This window comes from Drosophila mojavensis, unplaced genomic scaffold, assembly GCF_018153725.1.
Source record: "Drosophila mojavensis isolate 15081-1352.22 unplaced genomic scaffold, ASM1815372v1 contig_80, whole genome shotgun sequence".
Lineage (NCBI taxonomy): Eukaryota > Metazoa > Arthropoda > Insecta > Diptera > Drosophilidae > Drosophila > Drosophila mojavensis.
The window spans coordinates 2,703,177-2,723,018 of NW_025318906.1; the positions used below are offsets into that span (position 1 = coordinate 2,703,177).

At 40.3% G+C, this 19,842-nt stretch overlaps 2 protein-coding genes across 3 annotated transcripts; one reads left to right on the plus strand and one right to left on the minus strand.

Moving 5' to 3' along the window:
* Window positions 1-1,123: 1,123 nt before the first annotated feature.
* LOC6578534 (photoreceptor-specific nuclear receptor) lies at window positions 1,124-15,515 on the minus strand. 2 transcript variants are annotated; one of them, XM_044010778.1, is made up of 9 exons: window positions 15,082-15,515; window positions 11,911-12,331; window positions 6,104-6,207; window positions 3,259-3,373; window positions 3,083-3,138; window positions 2,668-3,027; window positions 1,693-2,060; window positions 1,463-1,627; window positions 1,124-1,386 (listed from the first exon to the last, which is right to left on the minus strand). In XM_044010778.1, the coding sequence occupies exons 1-9, from the start codon at window positions 15,125-15,127 to the stop codon at window positions 1,204-1,206; spliced, it is 1,818 nt and encodes a 605-aa protein (XP_043866713.1). In that variant the 5' UTR covers window positions 15,128-15,515; the 3' UTR covers window positions 1,124-1,203. The 2 variants fall into 2 exon arrangements, with proteins under 2 accessions (XP_043866713.1, XP_002004444.2); XM_002004408.4 differs by having other exon boundaries at window positions 2,668-3,012; window positions 15,082-15,513.
* On the plus strand, window positions 8,081-9,885 carry LOC6578535 (odorant receptor 42a). Its single transcript, XM_002004409.3, has 3 exons — window positions 8,081-9,046; window positions 9,109-9,466; window positions 9,559-9,885. Exons 1-3 carry the CDS (start codon window positions 8,265-8,267, stop codon window positions 9,643-9,645), a joined length of 1,227 nt encoding a protein of 408 aa, XP_002004445.1. The 5' UTR covers window positions 8,081-8,264; the 3' UTR covers window positions 9,646-9,885.
* Window positions 15,516-19,842: the final 4,327 nt, after the last annotated feature.

Consider the following 19,842-nt stretch of genomic DNA (forward strand, 5'->3'; position numbering starts at 1 on the left):
GGCATGACAGAGGTAGAGCTGTTGCCGTTTCGGCTCTCCCATCGCAATGCTATTTTGTATCTTCTGTTTGATATAGTTGTTTTTTTTTTTTTTTTTTTTTTCGTTTTCCTTTTGGAGTGTGTGTGCGCTTCTAATTTTACACACGAAATTCCAGAGATGCTTTCATATTTTCCGTTTGATGATTTATTTGACTGCAGCGGCAATTAAAGGCCTTTTATTTCACTTTTTATCAACTGCATTTCCCATTGACATTGACGACGAGAGCGAGGGGCGCGTGTTTTATTTATATTTTTGTTGCTGCGCGCACCCACAACACTCACACACGCACACACATATAAGCACGCACTCGTACGCACACACCTACGACAGTAGACTTTTTGTCTGCCTTTTCACTTTCTGGCCTTAGCCAATTTTTTGTTGGCGGCTTTGAACTTGTACAATAAGCGCACATCAACTTAATTAGCTGCAATTAATTAATTAATTATTATTTTGCAGCTTTTATGCTGTTTTTCACGTTTATTCTTTTGTGTTGTTTGTGGAGCGCATTCCAATGCCATCCGTCAGCAGCAGCCGCGACTCCAATCAGAACCTGCTCCTGAAGTTTGCAGCATCCAACTGATACGACACACGAAGAGCCTTTTAAGGCGGCATCTAGCGGCTATGTGTGGCAGTTGATAAGACGCAGCAGGCAGCTTTTGTTGGGTGGCGATTACGATAGGTTTTTATGTTGTGGCGGCGTTCGATTACTTCGTTAAGTGAGTAGGTTTATGTATTGAATAAATCGTCAAGTATGTAAGCTTCGTTCAAGTAGCAGCGACCTGACTTGTCTTAGCGAGGACAACTACCACAGTCAGTGTCCTTCAAAAGTGTGTGTTGCTGTCAAACTGTGTTTCCCAACCGTTCGTCGAAAAGAGAAACAGGAATGAAATGGAATTGAATCACACGATGGGAAAGTAACGAAAATGGTATGGAAATTCGTAAAAATGGAAATGAATGCAAAAAAAAGATTCTATTGAATAGAGGCTTGATATATATGTATAGTCTTGATTCGTTTTATAACAGCATATTAAGCCCAGATTTATGGAATTTTCTTTCATAAATACCTTATAAAAACACATTTCACTTTAACATCCAAGACACAAAAAACATATGCGTATATTTATTTAAATTAGACAATCGTAAAAACTTAAGTGACAATATTAACTAATTCTTATACATGTCGCAGAGGACCTTCTCCATGGGCGTATTCCCTATGGTTCGCTGAAAGAAGATCGATTCGATCTTATGTGAGTTGATCATGCGAAGAAGAGGAAGCATGAGCAGCAGACGACCGAAGCGAGCGATTTGAGCGGCGAATTGAGTTTTCGTGTGCTGCGACAGCATAACCTGGGAATAGATGGGAATGAAACAGTTTAGTTAAAGTAGGAGAAAGTTAGAGTTAGAGAGAGAGTGATAAACTTACATGCGCTTGATCCTGTAAATTTTCAATCTGAGCTGGATCCTTGAGGCCTCGAGTTTCGGGTCGGAAGAGCACGATCGCCTTGAGGCAAGCGAATTCAGCGGGATCCACGAGAACCGCTTTGTACTTGCAGAAGATTTCGTGCAGTGTACGCACATCGGCAGCTAACTAAAGAGGGAAGAAGAGAGGGCGATGTTATTGATGTTTCACTGTAGTTGTGCCTCTCCACTCACCTCCTCTTTGCTAACACAATTGTCTGTATTCGCATTATTCTCCAAGTTATTGCAATGCTCGGCGACCGAGAACAAGGCACAGCCCGTGGGATCGAGTGGAATGCACCATTGTATGGCATTCAGCAGAAACAGCTCCGACCAGGACTCCTCCAGCAGGATGACCTGGTCGCGAAACGAAAGCCTTGCGAAGCTGGGCAGATTCTTGGCCCACTTGACGGCCATGAAGAGCAGCCGCGCGCTCGTCTCGTACACCGTCTCATGCTGATGCGCATAGAGATTGGGCGACATGAACTGGGGCATTATGAAGCTGGAGTCGGATCTGCTGCCCGTATTGGGCTCCTCATCGTTGGTCACGTCTATCGAGTCGTCTGTTAAGGAGAAAATTTTGAAATTTTGAAAATATAAATACAATATATATGAGACTAAATAGATTTTTAATAAGAGTCTAACTTTGGAGACCGGATTCATCTAAATTAAAGATTTCAGTTTCTATTTAAGATGATCGAGGTATTTAAGGCAACGATGGGAATGGTTTGTGCTTTAGTGGAAAACGCTCTACCAGTAGCTACTCTATAATATGAGGCCTGGCTATGTCGAGCTATCAAATTATGATGACAATGATGTTAATGAAAATAATAATGAGAATAGTTATGATAATTGGAATAACAATAAGTGACTAAAAAGTAAATTCCAATGGCAATGATGAGAAAGAAAAACAGAATTCATAATCAATACGACAATTCTAATGATAATGACAATTTTAATTATGATGATAAAGAGAACGAGAAGGAGAAGTAGAAGGAAAAGAAGTTAAACAAAAATATGAATGATGATATCGATAATGAAAAGAGTACACATCATAATGATAACTCCTCTAATCAATCTATTTATCAGGATTCCGATTGGACTCTAGCTTCTGTCTTTTGCTCGATCTATTATATACATCATACACATCCCTATACCATCTCTACTCACCATCATTATCATTCTCTGGCGTTGGGCTAGAGGAGCTTATGGAGGAGACGCTTCCACCGGCATTGTTCTTCTCCTCTCTTGTGGCATCTGGCGCTGGTGAGCTGGGATCGATGCTGTGATTGCTGCTCGAGTTGGTGGAGTGAGAGATGTTGCCGCTGCTCGAGAGCTCCATGGAGACCCCATAGCCGCCCATCTTGTCCTTGGGCGAGTGGTGCAGTCCGGCCGCAGCGGCCGCATTGAACATGGGAAAGCTGCTCGCATGGGTCATGTGGTTCGAGGCCAGCTGCATGGAGGAGCTGAGATGATTGTGGTGCAGCAGGCGTCCCGTTGGCAGACTGCCCAGAGCTGTGGAGGACGAAACTGTGGTGCGTGAGACGATTGAGCGCGACCGAGCGAGGGATGTATAAGAACTTACAAGGCGGCGGCAGCAGACCAGAGCCGTAGCAGGGCGGCGACAGTAGCACAGGAGGTCTGCAAATTGGCAAGAGAGAGCAGAGAGAGGGAGAGAGAGAGAGAGAGAGATCGCGTGTTACAGTTATGCAAATGACAACCAGTGGGTCCACTATCATCAGCTCTACTAGGTCAACTCACCCGAAAACACCAACGGCTACGGCAGCCTCTCGCAGCGCACGGCCGTGCTCCATCTCCCGCAGCGTCTCCGGCCGTATAGTGGCCGTGTTTCGTGGCTGTCGCTCATTTTGCACCGCTGTAATTGGAAAACAAAATGCATAAGTGAATTTCCTGGCACCACTCGCACCACTCACACCACTCGCCCAGGCAACGCCCAGGCAAATTCGTCTGCGCATAATGAGAAAATGTCACAAAATGTCGCTTAACGCCTAACGCCTAAATGCCAAATAGTTTGGCAACACTGGTTGCGCGTGCCATCGCCACAGCCGGCGCTGTTGCCGCTCTCTGCGCTTCTCATTTGGCCTGGGGACATTGCTCGGTAAATTGGTTTTGTGGTCACGTGCCGCTTTACGCCCACAAATTGTTTTCCCATTTGTTTATGCAATTTTACCGCGACAACTCAATCTGTGCAACGTGTGCCACGCCTCCTCCCCTCTCCCCTCTCCCCCCTTCCCCCTCCCCAGAGTCCTCGTTGCGCCACCTCGCGCGCTTTGCGGTAACTGTTGCCATTTTGCATATGGCTGGCATAATTTATGGTTCAATCGGCAGCGGGTGGGCCGAGCCATAATGAAGTGCGGCCTATTCTGCAGTTGTTAATAAGCGCACTCGACATCCGAGACGTGTCATGAGAGCGAAACTTAGACTATTGTCGAGCAAGCTGAGCCGGAGTGAGGCAATGTGAGCCGCGGATACGTGCTCGAGCTCATAAGTGCAAGGAGAGTATATTGGTTTGTGTGAAGTGTTTAAATTGGAGTGAGTTTGTTGGCTAGAGAGTTGGTATGTAGATCTCTAATCGATGTATATCATATATCATAGGATATACAATAGCCAGAGCTTTTGACTTTTCGTTCTCTTTTCTCCTCTCTTCTACAGTGAAGTAAATAAAATAAAAACGCCTACTAGAGGCGGGGTAAACTATTTGATTATCATTATGTAGAGTTCATATTATATGTTAGTGTCTCTTAAACTTATAGACTTGCGATTAAAAAAATATATACGAGGATTGCTAAAAATATATTGTCAAAGTATAGCTTATGCCCCTCTGTGCCTTCACTTATGCCTATATAAATTCAGAAATTTGTAATGCTCAATTTATTTTAGATAGCCTTTTGACTTGGTCTTGCTCTGACTCGTCTTTGATTTCTGTATACTCAAAAGGATGAAGCCGGAAGTCTCTATAAAATGTTTAGTTCAAAACAAACAGCAAAACAGATAATCTATCAAGTAATCTTAAAGTCCTCTACATCTCTTGCTTTTCAGGTAAGTCAAAATGGATGTTTGGCATAGCTAAAGTTCAATTAAGATTCACGACTTCACATTTGCCATCGACAAAGGACGACAAATTTGATTAGGAAAACAATAACTGAAAGCTACTTAGTAATTCTCTGCTGCACACAATGGAATGAGAGTAAAGATATACACATATACATGCAGACACGCAGACATGCATATATATTGTAACTATATACCTGAGCAATAATGCTGTGCTTTGTTCACTCAACTGCTATGGAAGCTGCTTAAAAATCTGTCAAAGACAACGACAGACAGCAGCAGGTAACAAATCAATTGAGTGAACAATATGTAAATAAAGTGCACCACCCCAAAAAGTGAGCCACCGCGGAGCACACTCCAAGCCACTGGGAGGTGAACAGGCAGGGAAAGCTGGCGGGCAGGCAGGGAGCAGGAGCAGGAGCAACCCCAAAGCAACGCAAACCTTTTCATAATATTTGCGTTGCGTGGGAAAGGGTTATGTGAGAGACAAAAAGAGAGAGAGAGAGAGAGAGAGAGAGGGAGAGAGAGAGAGAGAGGGAGTGAGAGCGAAGCATCTTCTAGAGATATTTACATTAGACACACTCGCACGTGTCGCCAGGTTTTCGTTTTGAGGTCATGTTAAAGAGCAATTAAACGTGCTTCAGTTCATTAGAGCGTTTAGACAGATTATGAATATGGATGAGAGAGTGGAGAGGGAGCAAGAGTAAACGGGGTATAGCTATACATATATGTACATATAAAGAACTAGTTGCTACTAGAGCGTGCGAGTTATCGATTGATAATGTGCTCAAAGGCGAGGAAAGCCTCAGCAGTTAAGCTAAACTCAATTTGCTAGATACAATTTCCGCTGTCAATCATGAAATGAAGAGCAATACATATATGTATATGTATGACAACTAGCTGTGCTGATGAATAGAGGAAGAATTGATAGACTAGACTAGTTATAGCTAGGTTAGTTCTGATAGTCTAGCCACAGCATTCTCGATAAAACTTTTACCTTTGGGTCTAGGTCCAGGTTGTGATTTAAACTCTCTCTTGAATCAGTGTCAACAAATTTTATTAAAAGGTTTCTCATTTAGACTCTTAGAGAGCCTAAAATCCCAAGTTGAAAGCATGATAAATTGCTAAACTATGATTCTTTATTTACCATACTCCCAGGTAATTTAAATGTATTCCAATTTACTCTAATAAATATCTGTTTCGGAACTTGGAAATCACAATTAAGATAGCATATTCTTTAATTCAGATGGTATATTCTTTTACTTGCATATAAAACTAATTTTAATCAGAGAAAGTTTATTAATACACATTCTCTCGGACTTGTCACTCAAATCCCCCAGTTGGCCGCAGAATACATATTTTCACAGTTTAGTCCGAAGCTACTCAGACAACTCGAAAGCTGATCAATATATCAAAATCACAAATTTTTCTATACTCTTTAACCTTAAATATCAGATTAGATTAGCCCAAGCGCACTTTGACTGCGCATAGCCCACTAAAATCACTAAAATCAAATTCGAATTAATTCACTTACCATCCTTGTTCATTCCCATTTGAAGGCACTTCTTGAGCCTGCATGCCTGGCACTGGTTCCTATGGGCCTTGTCGACGACGCAGCGGCCGGTGCCCGCCTGGCAGCTGCAAGAATAAAAAGCAGAAAAAAGCATTTTCAGTTTTGCGAGCTGAATGTTTAAGCGTCCGCAGGATAATTAAGTTAGACAGATGCCCAGTGTCAAGAATTGCAACATTTGTGAAATTTGGCTGGCAAGCGAAGCGTAAGCCCACTCACTAAGGCTAAGTATCTGAGCTGCAGCAAAAATGGTATCTGAACAGCTGAGCTGCGTATCTATTTTTGGCCTTTGTTCGGTATGTTTTGTGGCACGCTGCATGAGGCATGAGGCGTGCGGCACTTGTGGCATTTTAATCAAATCACATTGACTGTCTGAAATCATTGCCAACCACCTCTTAAGCAGCAACAGCAGCCAGAGCACCAGCAACACGCAGCAGCAGCAGTTGCTCTCCCTCTCACACCCTCGCACTGTCGGCTGTTTAAGTCAGCTTTTGTCTGCCTTCGTCATCGTGCTGCGTCTCGCTCGCACTCGCTGCGACGCTTTGTGCTGTCTGGCTTCGGCTCTGTCGCACTCGTTTGCAGCTTTTGTGCTGCATCCTTGTCGCACTCTAAGCCTGCGCCAAAACTCAAAATACAAAATGGCAAAGGTTCTTTTGGCTTACCCCAACCCCTCCATTAATGCTGTCTACCTCTCTCGCTCTGCCTCGCACTTTGCGTGTCCCTCGCATTTTTTATTTGCTCTGCGTGAAGTTTGACTAACTAACAAAGCACTTAGCTAAATGTATCCTTCAGATACACAGTTCGCCTATGTGTGTGTGTATGTGTGTGTAGGTGTATGTGTGTGTGTGTGACCAGCCACTATTTGTGCCTGGAATATGCTAATTTTATGTTTTCGTAAACAAATCACGTAGATTGAAGCCATAGCTGTTGACTGCTTCGAGTCGTTTATTGATTCGTTTTTTTGTACACATTCTTTCTGGAGTTTATTTGGCAAAAAAAATGAAGTTTTTTATTAGCTTTTCTTTATAATTGATTAATTTGATTATGAGACTGTAAAGGGGGCGTGGCAGTTCCCATAAAGTATATAAATATATGTATCTTTACATATATCCTTGATCAGAGCGATGAACTGAGTCGATATAGCTTTGTACGACTTTTACCTACATATGTATGTATATGATTTATAGTATATATTCTACGAAGGTGTACTAAGTATATAGTAGTCCGAATTACAGTAGAATCCGGTTATAACGACTCCGCTTATAGCGTCTGTACGGTTATAGCAACGAAAATTCTGGTCCCCAGATAAACTTTAATGAACAAACTCATACGGCTATAGCGCCTTCCGGGTATAACGACGGTCCCTTGAGTGTCGCTATAATCGGATTCTACTGTATTTACAATTATTACCATTGCAGCTTGAATTTGTAATTACTTGACTTGATATTTAAATCAACTTGACTTGAAATAGCATATTTGAAGAACTCAATTTAGCTTTAAAAAAACGAATTTCACAAGCTTTAAATGATATTGATAATATTCATATTAAATCGAATTCTCTTATTCTTTTCCTTCTTATAAAATCTGGAATTTGGCTTTAATTCCTTTCTTTAATCTTTGAACAGTTTACGCCTTTGTCTTCTTGAGGTCGGCTCAATGTTAGTCAACCTTTGCTTTAATTCTGCTATCCTTTCTCCGCTTATTGTGCGCCTTCTTCAGGGGCATTTATAAACTGACGGATAGTGAAAAGTTTAGGCAGTTGTATATATGAGATATATGTATATATAGATATAATTTTATATATATATATACTTACATACATATATCTCATATATGTGAACAATTACAGGCTGTCCTGTAGGCGTCCTAAAGTCATTCAATTTTTAATAGAGTCAAGTGTAAACTTTTACGCCCCCAATAACTAAAGCAAGGCAAGGCAAGGCAAGGCAAGGTTGGGCAGGTCCTAGAGGCATGCCCCTCAGCCAAGTCAACTTCAACTTTGAACAAACTGATTAACTTATTAGCTCATGCATTATTCACACTTTATGCAACTGGTCAGACAATATAAAAGGAAACACTCAAACGATTTCCACTTTATTCAGTAATTGTCTGTCGCCGTTGCAAGATGGGTTTACGCCAGCTCTTCCCGGCGATGTACACGCTGCCGGACAAGTCGTCCGTCAAGTCGCGGCAGGCGACGCTCTACTTGCTGAACTGCATTTTTCTAATGGGCATCAGGACACCGCCGAGGGGCTGCTGCCTCTTCTTGATCTACGTCGCGTGGTCGTTTGCTTTAAATCTCTGCTCCACCTTCTATCAGCCCTTTGGCTTTATGATCGGCTATGTGTCGCACCTGTCGGAGTTCTCACCTGGCGAGTTTCTCACCTCACTGCAGGTAGCCTTCAATGCGTGCACCTGCTCGACCAAGGTGATCATCGTTTGGATATTCGTGAAGCGTTTCGATCAGGCCAATGCGCTCTTCGATGAGCTGGACAAGCAAGTGCTCGAGCCGGCTGAGCGGGGCCGAATTCATCGCGCCGTCTCGCAGAGCAATCGCATCTTCTTCGTCTTTATGAGCGTCTATATAATCTATGCCACAACGACGTTCATCAGCGCCTGCATCAACGGCGTGCCGATGTTCCAGAACTATTATCCCTTTCTGGACTGGCGCGCTAGTCGCCAGCAATATTGGCTACAATCGTGCCTGGAGTACTTCACCATGTTCGGCGCCTGCTTCCAAGACGTTTGCGTCGATTGCTATCCCATCAATTATATCCTACCTCTGCGTGCTCATATGGCGAACTTTGCGGAGCGACTGAGAGGACTGGGACACGATCCGCAGGAGAGTTCGGAGGAGCGTTACGAGAAGCTTATCGAGTGCATAAAGCACCATAAGATCATACTCAGGTCGGACTTAAGTCTCTCCGCATTATAAAGGAAGTTGTCAAGTTTCTCCCTTCTGCTTTCAGTTTCTGCGATACTTTGCGTCCGATTATCTCTGGCACCATTTTCGTTCAGCTTCTCGTTGTGGGATTGGTGCTGGGCTTCACCATCATCAACATTGTCATGTTTGCCAATTTCGCTTCTCGCATTGCTTCTCTCTGCTTTATGACAGCTGTCCTCTTGGAGACGACGCCCTTTTGCATACTCTGCAACTACTTGGCCGACGATTGCATGAAGCTAGCCGATGCGCTATTCGAATCGAATTGGATCTATCAGGATGAGCGCTATAAGAAGACCGTTCTACTGTTTCTACAGAGTCTACAGAAGCCAATTGTCTTCATAGCTGGCAATGTTTTTACCATTTCTGTGGCTACAAATTTGAATGTGAGTTGAGATTGGACATTTTAAGAGAACTCGTCGTAAATATGTCATTTTTTGTTTATCTATTTTTCTTTCTGCTCATTAAACTCTTTCAGGCCACTAAGTTTTCGTTCTCGGTCTTTACTCTGGTCAAGCAAATGAATATTGCAGAAAAACTATCCCGACCAAATGGAACAGAATAATGTTGTTAAAAATATAAATAATATCATCTCATTGTTTTTATTCGAATAATTAAAAATTTAATGTGACACTGATTGGTGGATACTGTAAAATTATTAAAATTGATAATCTCTTTTATCTGAAATAAGGTCTTGACCTTGGATTTCTAAGATCTCTCCCGCTCTATTATTTCATGTCTCTCTATCTATTACTATATCGATCTCACAGCTTATACCATTGTTGACCTCTATCTCAGACCCAATAATTAGCTCGCTCTCTCTATATCTATCTATCTCTCTCTCTTTCTCTCTCTCTCTCTCTCTCTCTTTCTATTTCCTCTACTCACTGTTCTTCTTTCTCTCACATTTTTATTGCTTCTCTCTCTCTTTCTCTCTCTCCCTCTCTCTCTAAAATGTTCTGTTTATCTCCCACTCTCTTTATTTTTCTCCGTGTCCCTTACTCTCTCTCTCTCTCTCACTCTTTATCTTTGTATATTCCTATGACTCTTTCTCTATTATAGAACTTTTTGTTGTCAATAGCTATGTATGAAGTATATGCATTTAAATAATCCAATATTAGTCAATATACATATATTCTAAACTAAAACTATGTATGGTAATTTTTCTTTTGCTCTTCAATTCCCTTTCTCTCCGAGTTTCATAAAGTTCTGATTGAAGGCAATTGATTATAATTGAAATTGTCTTAATGCGGCCACCAGAGACGAATATATATATAAATATATTATATAGATCCTTTCTGGCGGCACATTGACTTCGCTGACTATCCAAAACACAAGTCACGTAGCAGAAAAATAAACTCCTCGTCCTTTTGCAAGGCTTCACCTTACTTCTCTCCACGCTTCCCCCTCAAACTTTTGCTCTATTTTGCCTTCCTCCTTCTTGTGCCTTTTTTCTGTGCTGCGATTTGGTCCTGGCTTAGCTGTCGACGGTGGTTGGGTGGTTGGCTGGTTTGCCATAAGGGTCTCTTTGAAGGGAGGAGGCAGAGCGAGAGGAGGCGGAGTGGTAGGTGGGTGCTGCGTGCTCTGCTGGAGTGACGCGGCGGTCACATTTGGCCAAGTGTTTTGCGCTTAAGCCCTCCATATCAATCTCTGGGGACCGCAAGGATATAGAGATTTCGACATTTGTGATTTACCGCGCCAAGGATATACAGATACGCAGAGGCTACACAGAGGCTATACAGTCTAAAGACATATATACATTACATAGAATCATAATTTGATGTTGACTCGCCAGGAATTTGTCGCCCACAAAATATGTGGCCAAGGGGGCGAGGCCAAGGGGGCCAACTATGCGCTGATTTAATGATAATTGAAAACGAAACTGAAACAAGTGCCATAAAATAAAAACAAATTGTTTAAGTGTATGATAATATTACAGAAAATAGGGAAGAATATGGGAATGTTTGTTATGAGAATTATAATAACAATAAAAATATTATAGATTATAATTTTAGATAGAGATAAAGCAGAACAAAGATATAGAAGTAGGCTATGCCAGATACAGTTATATATCCCTTAACTAAACTTTAAGTCAATACGAGGTGTGCTCAAAAAGTATTGCGAATTTTGATCAGTAGGGAAAAGGGACTAGATTATAATAGACGAGAGAGTGCTGGAGAAATTATTTAAAATAATAATAGTAATTTAAGTAATACTAATAGTAATAATAATAATTATTTAACGTATATATATATGTACTATATATAATAGCTGATAGAAATAATAATAATAATATAATTGAAAAACATTTTTTTTAAACACAGCTCCTATAATCATATTCAAAAGTTAAGTATAGGATATATATTCAACTGTACTGCACATAGCCATTCCTCTAACAACGCTCGCTACAGTTACTCACATATCGCCCCCTGCCCCTCTGCCCCCTTGCCTGCTGGCAAAAGTGGCAAAAAAACAAACATAAAATTAAATCCGCACTTTAAATTCAATTACAATTTGTGCGCGCAGGCTTCAACATTTGTTTTTTCTTCAATTTTTAAATGGAATAAAATCAGAGAGTGAGAGAGTGAGAGAGAGAGAGGGGAAGAGCAAGCTAAAGTTGCAGATGATGCTCAACGGGGATTTGTGTGGGCAAAGTCAAACGCATTCAAAAGTTGACGCTCAAATCCCAAAGATTTGAATAATTGTAATAAATTTTTGGGTAATCCGCCAGACAGGCCAGAAGGCACACAGCCAGACAGCCAACCCACCCACTTGCCAGCACACATACGCGCCTGGGCTTGAACCCAAGTGGGTTTGTACTTTTACCTACCGATAGATGAGTTTGCGTCGCACGCTGCGCTTGAAGAAGCCCGAGCAACCGTTGCAGGCGAGGATGCCGTAGTGTTTGCCGGAGCTCGTGTCGCCGCACACCACACAGATGAGTCCCAGGTTCTGGCCCTTGAGCCGTGCCATGCCTGATTGATCCCCGATTGAGCCCGATTGACCAGCAGCTGTTGCGGACGCTGCCGCGGCGACTGCAGCCGCAGCCGCTGCATTCGCCTGATGATTGGAGGCAACGGCTGCTGCTGCCGCGGCGGCCGCTGCGGCTGCACTGTGATTCCAGCTGAGCAGGCGACTCGGCGTCGTTGTCTGTGCCGCTATGCCAGCTGCCGGTGGCGCCACAGATGTGGCGGCCGGGCCATGTGGCGGCGGCGGTGGTGTATAACAATGGCGCGCAGGACTGTGCAGCTCTGCGGAAGAGGGCAAGAATGAAGAAGAAGGAATGAACAAAGCAGAAATTTGTAGTTGAGAAAGTATACTTAATAAGTTGTATAGTATATGTATAGTATATTAATCTAGTCTATAATATAATATCTATAATATGAATGTCCTTTCTTAGAGTCTAAAGAATCTAGCAATTAAACAAATATTTGCTTTTCAGAAGGAAGTAAAGCATTGTATCTATAATCGCATTTAAGATAGTGATATTTAATCTATATATTACAGATATATGTATGTTTTAATATAGACCAAATATATAATGAACTTTCAGTAGTCAAGAATTAGAGTAAACCATCTGTCGCAACACAAGAGTTTTCTATAACAAAAATCCACCTCAAATGTTTAATCAATCTCTTAGAAGTAAACTTGGCTAACTGAAATTTCTAATCTACTTGAAAAGCACAATTCAGCAGACACTTAAGTCAAATAGTTAAGACCCGCAACTGTTAAAGTTTCAGTGCCCGAGACACACACAAAAAAGGGATATGCAATAAAAAATCACTTATGTAGTTCATTTAAATTAAATTGTAATTTGTCAAAAGGTTTTCGCCCACACTCCCTCGTGCGCTGCCCTCTCTCTGGCTTACTTTTTTCGATCTTATCCGAACGCGCGACGACATTGACGCCCTGTAATCCGCAAAATATATTTACACATACAATTAGGGTGCCATTAGGACAAGCAGACCAGACAGAGAGAGAGAGAGAGAGAGTGAGCAGGTTCTGGCTGCTGTGGCATTAAATTTGCCACGGGGGACAATTGTTTAGCCATCACACCCTAATTTGATTGTAGTTTTCCATTCTGATTCGGATTTTGATTCTGATTCCTTGATGCACTTAACCTAACCCCCGACCACGACCAGGACCAAGACCTGAACGAGGACCAGTTGATAGATATTCTGGCACACATTTGTTACACTCGCCACTTGCCAGTGCGCTGAAGCGTTCCAGAATCTGTCCGAAGGCTGTTTGGCTTTCATGCCTTCTGTCTACGGCCTCGACGTTCCAACTGTGGTCTAAGGCCCTCGGATTAGCGTCATATGCTTGCATTTTACCCCCTTTTGTTAATTTTTATGAGCTCGTTGAAATTCAGTTTGACAAAAGTGTTAAAGGGCGCCGTAGCCTTCCTTCCCCCCGCTCTCCTGACGACTTCCCCATTCCCTCTTCCCCTTCTTTATGTTATGAATTTTTCGAAAATTTCAACTCGCATCTTAATGCAATTGATGTGATTATCCCAAATTGAATTTGTTTGCTGCGAGTCAATTTGCGGCTTGATTTTTCTTTTCCTCTTTCACTTTTCTCTTTGAACTTTTGGCATATATAAATAATATTTTTATTAAATCAAATTTCATTATAGACGAAACAAGGTTATTGTGGAATTGGTCTGTTGAGTTCTTGCTCTAGCCTTTAATTTTGATTTAATTAACATGGAAAGTGTGGGTGGAAGCGGCTAAAAAAAAAGGTTCTAATTAATTGTCGCTTTTTTTCTGTTCTTTTTTTTTTAACTGTTTGTTCAAGCAAAGAGAAGTCTAAAGAAAAGTTCTGGAAAAAAGGTATAATTATGTGCATTTACACAAACAATTTGTTGAAGTGCGTTGCAGAATTTTTATGGAGTTTTTATGTTTACGTAATTATGATGTAATTTTAAAACAATATGTATTTTTTTGTATATATATTGTACCATAAAGATTTATATTTTAAATTTACGTTCGAATTTTGCAGCTCATTTTGAAGCATACTTTAAGGAGACTCTAGAAATATTTTAATTTTATATATTTGCTCCTTTCTTTCATCTATATTTCCTTCTCCTTTGCTATTTAGATGTTCCTTAGTTATTATATATATTAATTATAATACCATTTTAGAATATAATTTTTTTCTCTTTCTTTGAAAGACCTCAATTCAGATTGTAATGGGAACAACGATCTTATTGTCTCGTTATATATCCTGCAAATTTACTCAATAGATATCTATTTTTATTGTGATTCATTCTTGTTGTTAGTACTATATCATAGGTTTACACATTATATATATATTTTTAAGGACTGTGAATTAATTAATAATAATATTACTTGTGCTTGAAATTCAATCTATATAATATTTGTATTTTACAAAATATATACACAAAATATTCATATGAAAAATTATGGTTTCAAACTCAGAGTCATCGAAAATAGTTTCCAAAAACCAATCTTCACACACAACTGTTGGTTTAATAATTCAAATGATGATGACCAAATGTTTGATACAGGGTTTTTAAGGTGTGCAAGCCAAAGATCATTCTGTGTATACATGAACAAGATCCTTGTTGATATAACAATAGGAGCAAAGATCTTTAATCAAAGTTAATAGTTTTGGACTAAAAAAGCGTTTCTTATAGTACAAAAGTTTATAATTAGCACTTGTCAAAATTAGGTATAATCATAGGCAAATCGATAAAATTTCTTTCGGCCTCATCTCTTTACATTTTTCTATTTTAATAATTCTCCTATTTTTTGAGGATGCGACTATTGCTAAGGATTCTGGCGCCTCCGATAAACAACATTAACTGTGTCAGATGCCGGATTACACAGCTTCTAAATAAGCCACACGCTTAAATTTAAAATACCAAATCAACATTTCATTTTCTCACGAAAATTAAATTTTTTTTTGGCTGAACATCGTCATTATTATTATTATTATCATACTTTTAAACAATTCACAATAGATTAAATGAATATACCTTGTGAAGCTGGACGCGTGTCCGTTAAAATTTCTTCCTTATTCATAGCAAAATAAATACCAAACACAAAAACAGAACAAACACAATTTTCAACTTTGTTTAAAACTTTGTTTCAACACATTAAATTCGCACAGGAGTTAATATTAATATTAATTATTGTTAATTAGACACTAGAAGCACTTTTAATCTTATGCATTACACAAATTCAATAATTTATATTTTATATTTTATATTTCTATTTATTTGTATTTCTTCTAAAGCGACGGCTAGCGCGCTTTTGTGAACGCACTGAGCGGGTCAGCGAGTGGCTCGACTGGCTGCACCGACGGCAAGGACTACGGCGATGATGATGTTAACGTCTCGATGTACGATTTCAGATTTATCATAAAACCATGACAGAAGCTAAACACTGATGTGTCCAGTGCAGCAGCAGCCGTGGCAGCAACAGCAACAGCAGCGGCAGAGCCAACAGCCAACAGCCAACCCCAAAATAGGATAACAAAAAAAAAAAAAAAAAAAATGAAAAAGCTGTAGATATAATCCGCGCTCGGTGAGTGGGCAGAGGCTGGCCATGAGTGTATGCCTGTATGTGTGTGTGTGTGTGTGTGACGAAACAAAAAGCACAGCAAGCCAAACCACCCAACCACCCACCACCCAGCATCAGTAGCAGCAGCAGCAGCAGCAGCAGCTATAAGAGCAGAGAGCAGCAAGCAGCAGAGACGTTGGCAGCAGCATAACCTAACCGCATGGCAGGCAGCCAGCCCACTGTAAATTGTGGGTGGGTTAGGGCTGGTTGCCATATTACGCTGCGAGGACTTTTAGTGGCAACTCTGGTGGCGCATTTGCTTGTTGGCTTGCTTTGATTCGTTCCTTCTTGATGCTGCGGCCGACGTCGACGCTGCTGTTTGAGCGTAGGTAAGCCAAGCCGCAATCTCAATCTCCCAATAAACACCCGAGCAGCGCTCTCTCTTCGCTCACACACACGCACACGCATACAGACACACTCTGGCCGCCATCATGACGTAGCAGCAGCTGTAACTGCAATGGAGTCTACATGGAGCCTCTGCCTCTCTCGTCGCCACTTCGCCTCTTCGCCACTCACTCTGTCTTTCTCTCTCTCTTTCTCTCTCACTCGCCTTCTGCTGGCGCAGCTGCGCGGGGTGTTCGCTCACATAATCGTCTTGGGTTTTGACATTTTGTTTTTGTTTTGTAATACCTTCTGTGATGTTAGTGCTTTCGAATTCGTCCCACCGCCTCCTTCTTGGCCTTCGCCCATGCCTTCGCCTCGCCAGTTAACTGTAATTGAATTGAACGGCGTTCCGTCTGCTGTGGCCTTTCGGTTACGTTTCTTGTTGTTGTTTTCCTTCGGTGTTCGTTTCGTTTTGCCTTCATCTTTCTAATGTCGGAGCCGTAAGCATACCAGATTTATGGCCAAAACAATAATGGATAGACATCTGCGTTTACGATATTGTTTCAAATTAGATTGTATCAACTTATTCGATTACGTCAGTTACGATAACTTTGTTGTTGTCTTCTCATTTTGGGTATATCTAATAAAATTATGGCGGGAGACTCTATCAAAGTAAAGTAATATTAATATCAATAATGATAATAATATGAAAACATAATCCAAAAATAAATTATAATAAATACTGAAGTAGTCATGAATCCTGAATAGTCATCAAATAAAATATATATACTAATAACAAAAATAAGAATAATAAAATGGGAAAATATTTCAATTTAAAGTACATTTAAGTTGGGAAATATAAAATATTAATAATTGTCATAATAATCAAAAGTTTTTCAGTTGATTAACACTCATATCTATTATATATATACGCATATTGGCCCAGCGTAATATGATAAAAATACTTAAGAGCAGCCAACTTAGCTCATAAAGTAGGCGATGCGAATTTCAAAGAATAAACATAACAACAGGACCTTTTATTTTTCAAAAGTAAACCAACAGACACACGCACACATACAATGATATGTTTATGATTTGTTTATTTAATTTCCCTAATTGGATGACATCATTATTTCAAGTCTCGCAGGCTGGAGGCAACGACAATGGCTCGTGTGTATTCAACACTGCTTAAAGCCGAGCGCCATAGGCAAATCCAATAATCGATAAAAGTTCATCCGGCCACATCCTCTTAGCGTGTCCTGTTTTCATTTTTCTCCTTCTATTCTTTGTTGTTGCTCTTTTTGCTGATGCTGTTGTTGTTGTTGTTGTTGTTGTTGTTGCTGTTGAGGCTTTTGCTGCGCTTAATACGCCAACATTAACTTTGTAACAAATGAGATGTCGGAATACAACAATCACCTACCAGCTCCTACACACTCGCTCTCAGCCAGCTCTCACCCGCTCGCACTCAGCAGCCTGCCGCCACTCGCCACTCGCACACTCGCACATACTCTCTCTCGCACTCTCACTCGGTCGCCTGGTTTGTTCGCTTCCTCGCTCTCTCGCTCGCACTCTCTGCACAGTGTTTGTTGTGCTTGGGACAAAAGTGAAACGAACGCAAAAGTCAAAGCGCTTTGCTCTGGCGCTTTTTTGGCCACGCCCACGCTTGTAGGAGGAGCGAGCGAGAGCGTTATCCTGTAATATCCGTGCATCAAAAATGCCTGCCAGCAAGCAAGCGAGATAGCTGCCAGGCAGCCAGCGAGTGCGACTGAGACGAATATAGTCGAGAGGGTTGGTTCTTGACATTTGAACGGGCGACATCTCTTCTCTGCCAGCATACAGAACGAATTCGCATGTGTGTGTGGGAGAGTGTGTATGTGTGTGAATGGGTGTGAATAAGAACTGTCTTTTATTTTCACTTTGCTCCTTGTTATTCTCCCTTTTTTTATTTGTCTGTTCCCATTGTATTATCAAGTGCAGTGCACTTTATTTAATCAATCAAAATTCGCAAATTTCGAGTATATTTCGCAGCGTTCATTTCAGAAGTTAAGTGGGGTTTTTTAGGGGCGGAAAATTATGTAGATATATATTTGTGGAAATAATGAAATGTGATTAAATATGTTCAGATAGTGCCTATTTATTTATTTATAGATGACCCTTTGGTTTAATTAGTATAGATAAGAAACGCGTATATATATTAATTGGAAATAATATAACTGTTCTAGTAGCTGTAGAAGTCAGAAGTGCATATTATCTTATCTAATCAGCTCATACTACAATCTTTGATAACCAACTGAACATTGCTCGCTTCATATCTGACTCGAAATCTTCCCAAGTTTTGCACGTGATATTTTCTATTCTATTCTCTACGATTCTCTTTATCTCTATGTCTACACCTGTATGTTTAACTCTGTCTGTAGATACCTGTATCGGTATCTGTATGGCTCGAACTTATTGAGGTCGAATAGTTTCATAAATTGACCAATTTTCAGTCTCATTTCAAGTTAATCAAAATATCATCAAAAATGGTAATGATTTTATACCCAAAGACCTTCCAGATATATGTTGCATAGTAATCCGAGCACAAATATAGCAGCTATACTGAGGAAAACTGTTGCCCAACCAGCAAATGTCTATACCCCAAGCTCTTCAAATCTTCAGCACATCGTTTGTATCTGTTTTTGAGATCTTCCAAATGTTTCGCTGCACATTTAATGCTTGAATTATTTTGGCAAAGCAGCGCATCTCTTGTTTTTTTATTATATACAAATACAAATACAAATGCAAACATTGCGAAGTCAATGACACGTGCCAGGTACACAGAGGTAGACTTATACCAGGTAAATTCAACCAGAAAAACCAGTTTAGCATAAACAAAGAACAATTTAAGTCGCTTCGTTTGGCAATTAATTGCTTGCTCGTCTTTAGTTAGCAACTGACCACGCCCAGCGCCCCCTTCTCGGGGTCATGATTCTGACATATTTACTTTTCAGCTCGTCAATGGCAGCAGGACAAGGAAGTTGCGAGCTGGAAGTTGAAGTCAAGCTGTTTGGCAATCAGATAAAGTGATTGACGGGTTGGTTTGACAGGGGATGGAAGGAGAGGTGAATGGAAATATAGATGAATAGTTTTTAGCTATTGCATATTATATACAAGGAATCGGGCAGTATTTGTGTTAAAGGAAAATAGTTTACAAATTCTTGTATATTTAATTTATATACGTTTTATTGACGGCAGGAACTGAGAGAGAAGGACGAAGAGTCAGGGAGAAATATAGTGGGACAGATTACCTTATATACTTAAAAATCTATGCTGTAGAGTTATCTGATATATTGAGAACTAAAAATTCCATAAAAGTCATATTCCCTGAAATATTCCCAGCAGGAAAAGTTAATAGGAAGCACGGAGCCGGTAGATTATAGATCCTGTAGGAAACTGTAAAGGGAAAAAAATCGTATAATATAAAATATGATATATGATATGTGATGAAGAAATTTTTAGGCAGAAAAATAAAATTCCCAATTTATCACACCCCTAGTGAGCATACCAAGATAAAAGTAAACATTTTATAAAATGGAAACACTAACGAGTATATAGTCCATATATTGAGCATCTAGTTTCAGCAATCTACATTGCATAAAACTATTAAATTTTCATAATTTACTTGTATCATTTTTATTTATTTAATTTACTTAGAGTAAGTTGTCATTAGGTCGTGGTAAATGCTGAAATTATACCAATGGAGGGACAATACAAACTTTTTCAAAATACTAGAACTATAGGACTACAAGTGACTTTTCTCTTAACATTTCAGAGAACTCTATGATAACCTATAGTATAGACCTTTCAGAGCT

Bases quoted from the DNA above. Each gene is read 5' to 3' on its own strand.
- LOC6578535 (XM_002004409.3), top strand. From the start codon at position 8,265: ATGGGTTTACGCCAGCTCTTCCCGGCGATGTACACGCTGCCGGACAAG. The intron at 9,047-9,108 runs GTCGGACTTAAG...TTCTGCTTTCAG, and splicing joins CACCATAAGATCATACTCAG to TTTCTGCGATACTTTGCGTC. The intron at 9,467-9,558 runs GTGAGTTGAGAT...AAACTCTTTCAG, and splicing joins CTGTGGCTACAAATTTGAAT to GCCACTAAGTTTTCGTTCTC.
- LOC6578534 (XM_044010778.1), bottom strand. From the start codon at position 15,127: ATGAATAAGGAAGAAATTTTAACGGACACGCGTCCAGCTTCACAAG. The intron at 3,374-6,103 runs GTAAGTGAATTA...TTCCAATTACAG, and splicing joins AATGGGAATGAACAAGGATG to CGGTGCAAAATGAGCGACAG. The intron at 1,387-1,462 runs GTAAGTTTATCA...ATCTATTCCCAG, and splicing joins ATTTACAGGATCAAGCGCAT to GTTATGCTGTCGCAGCACAC.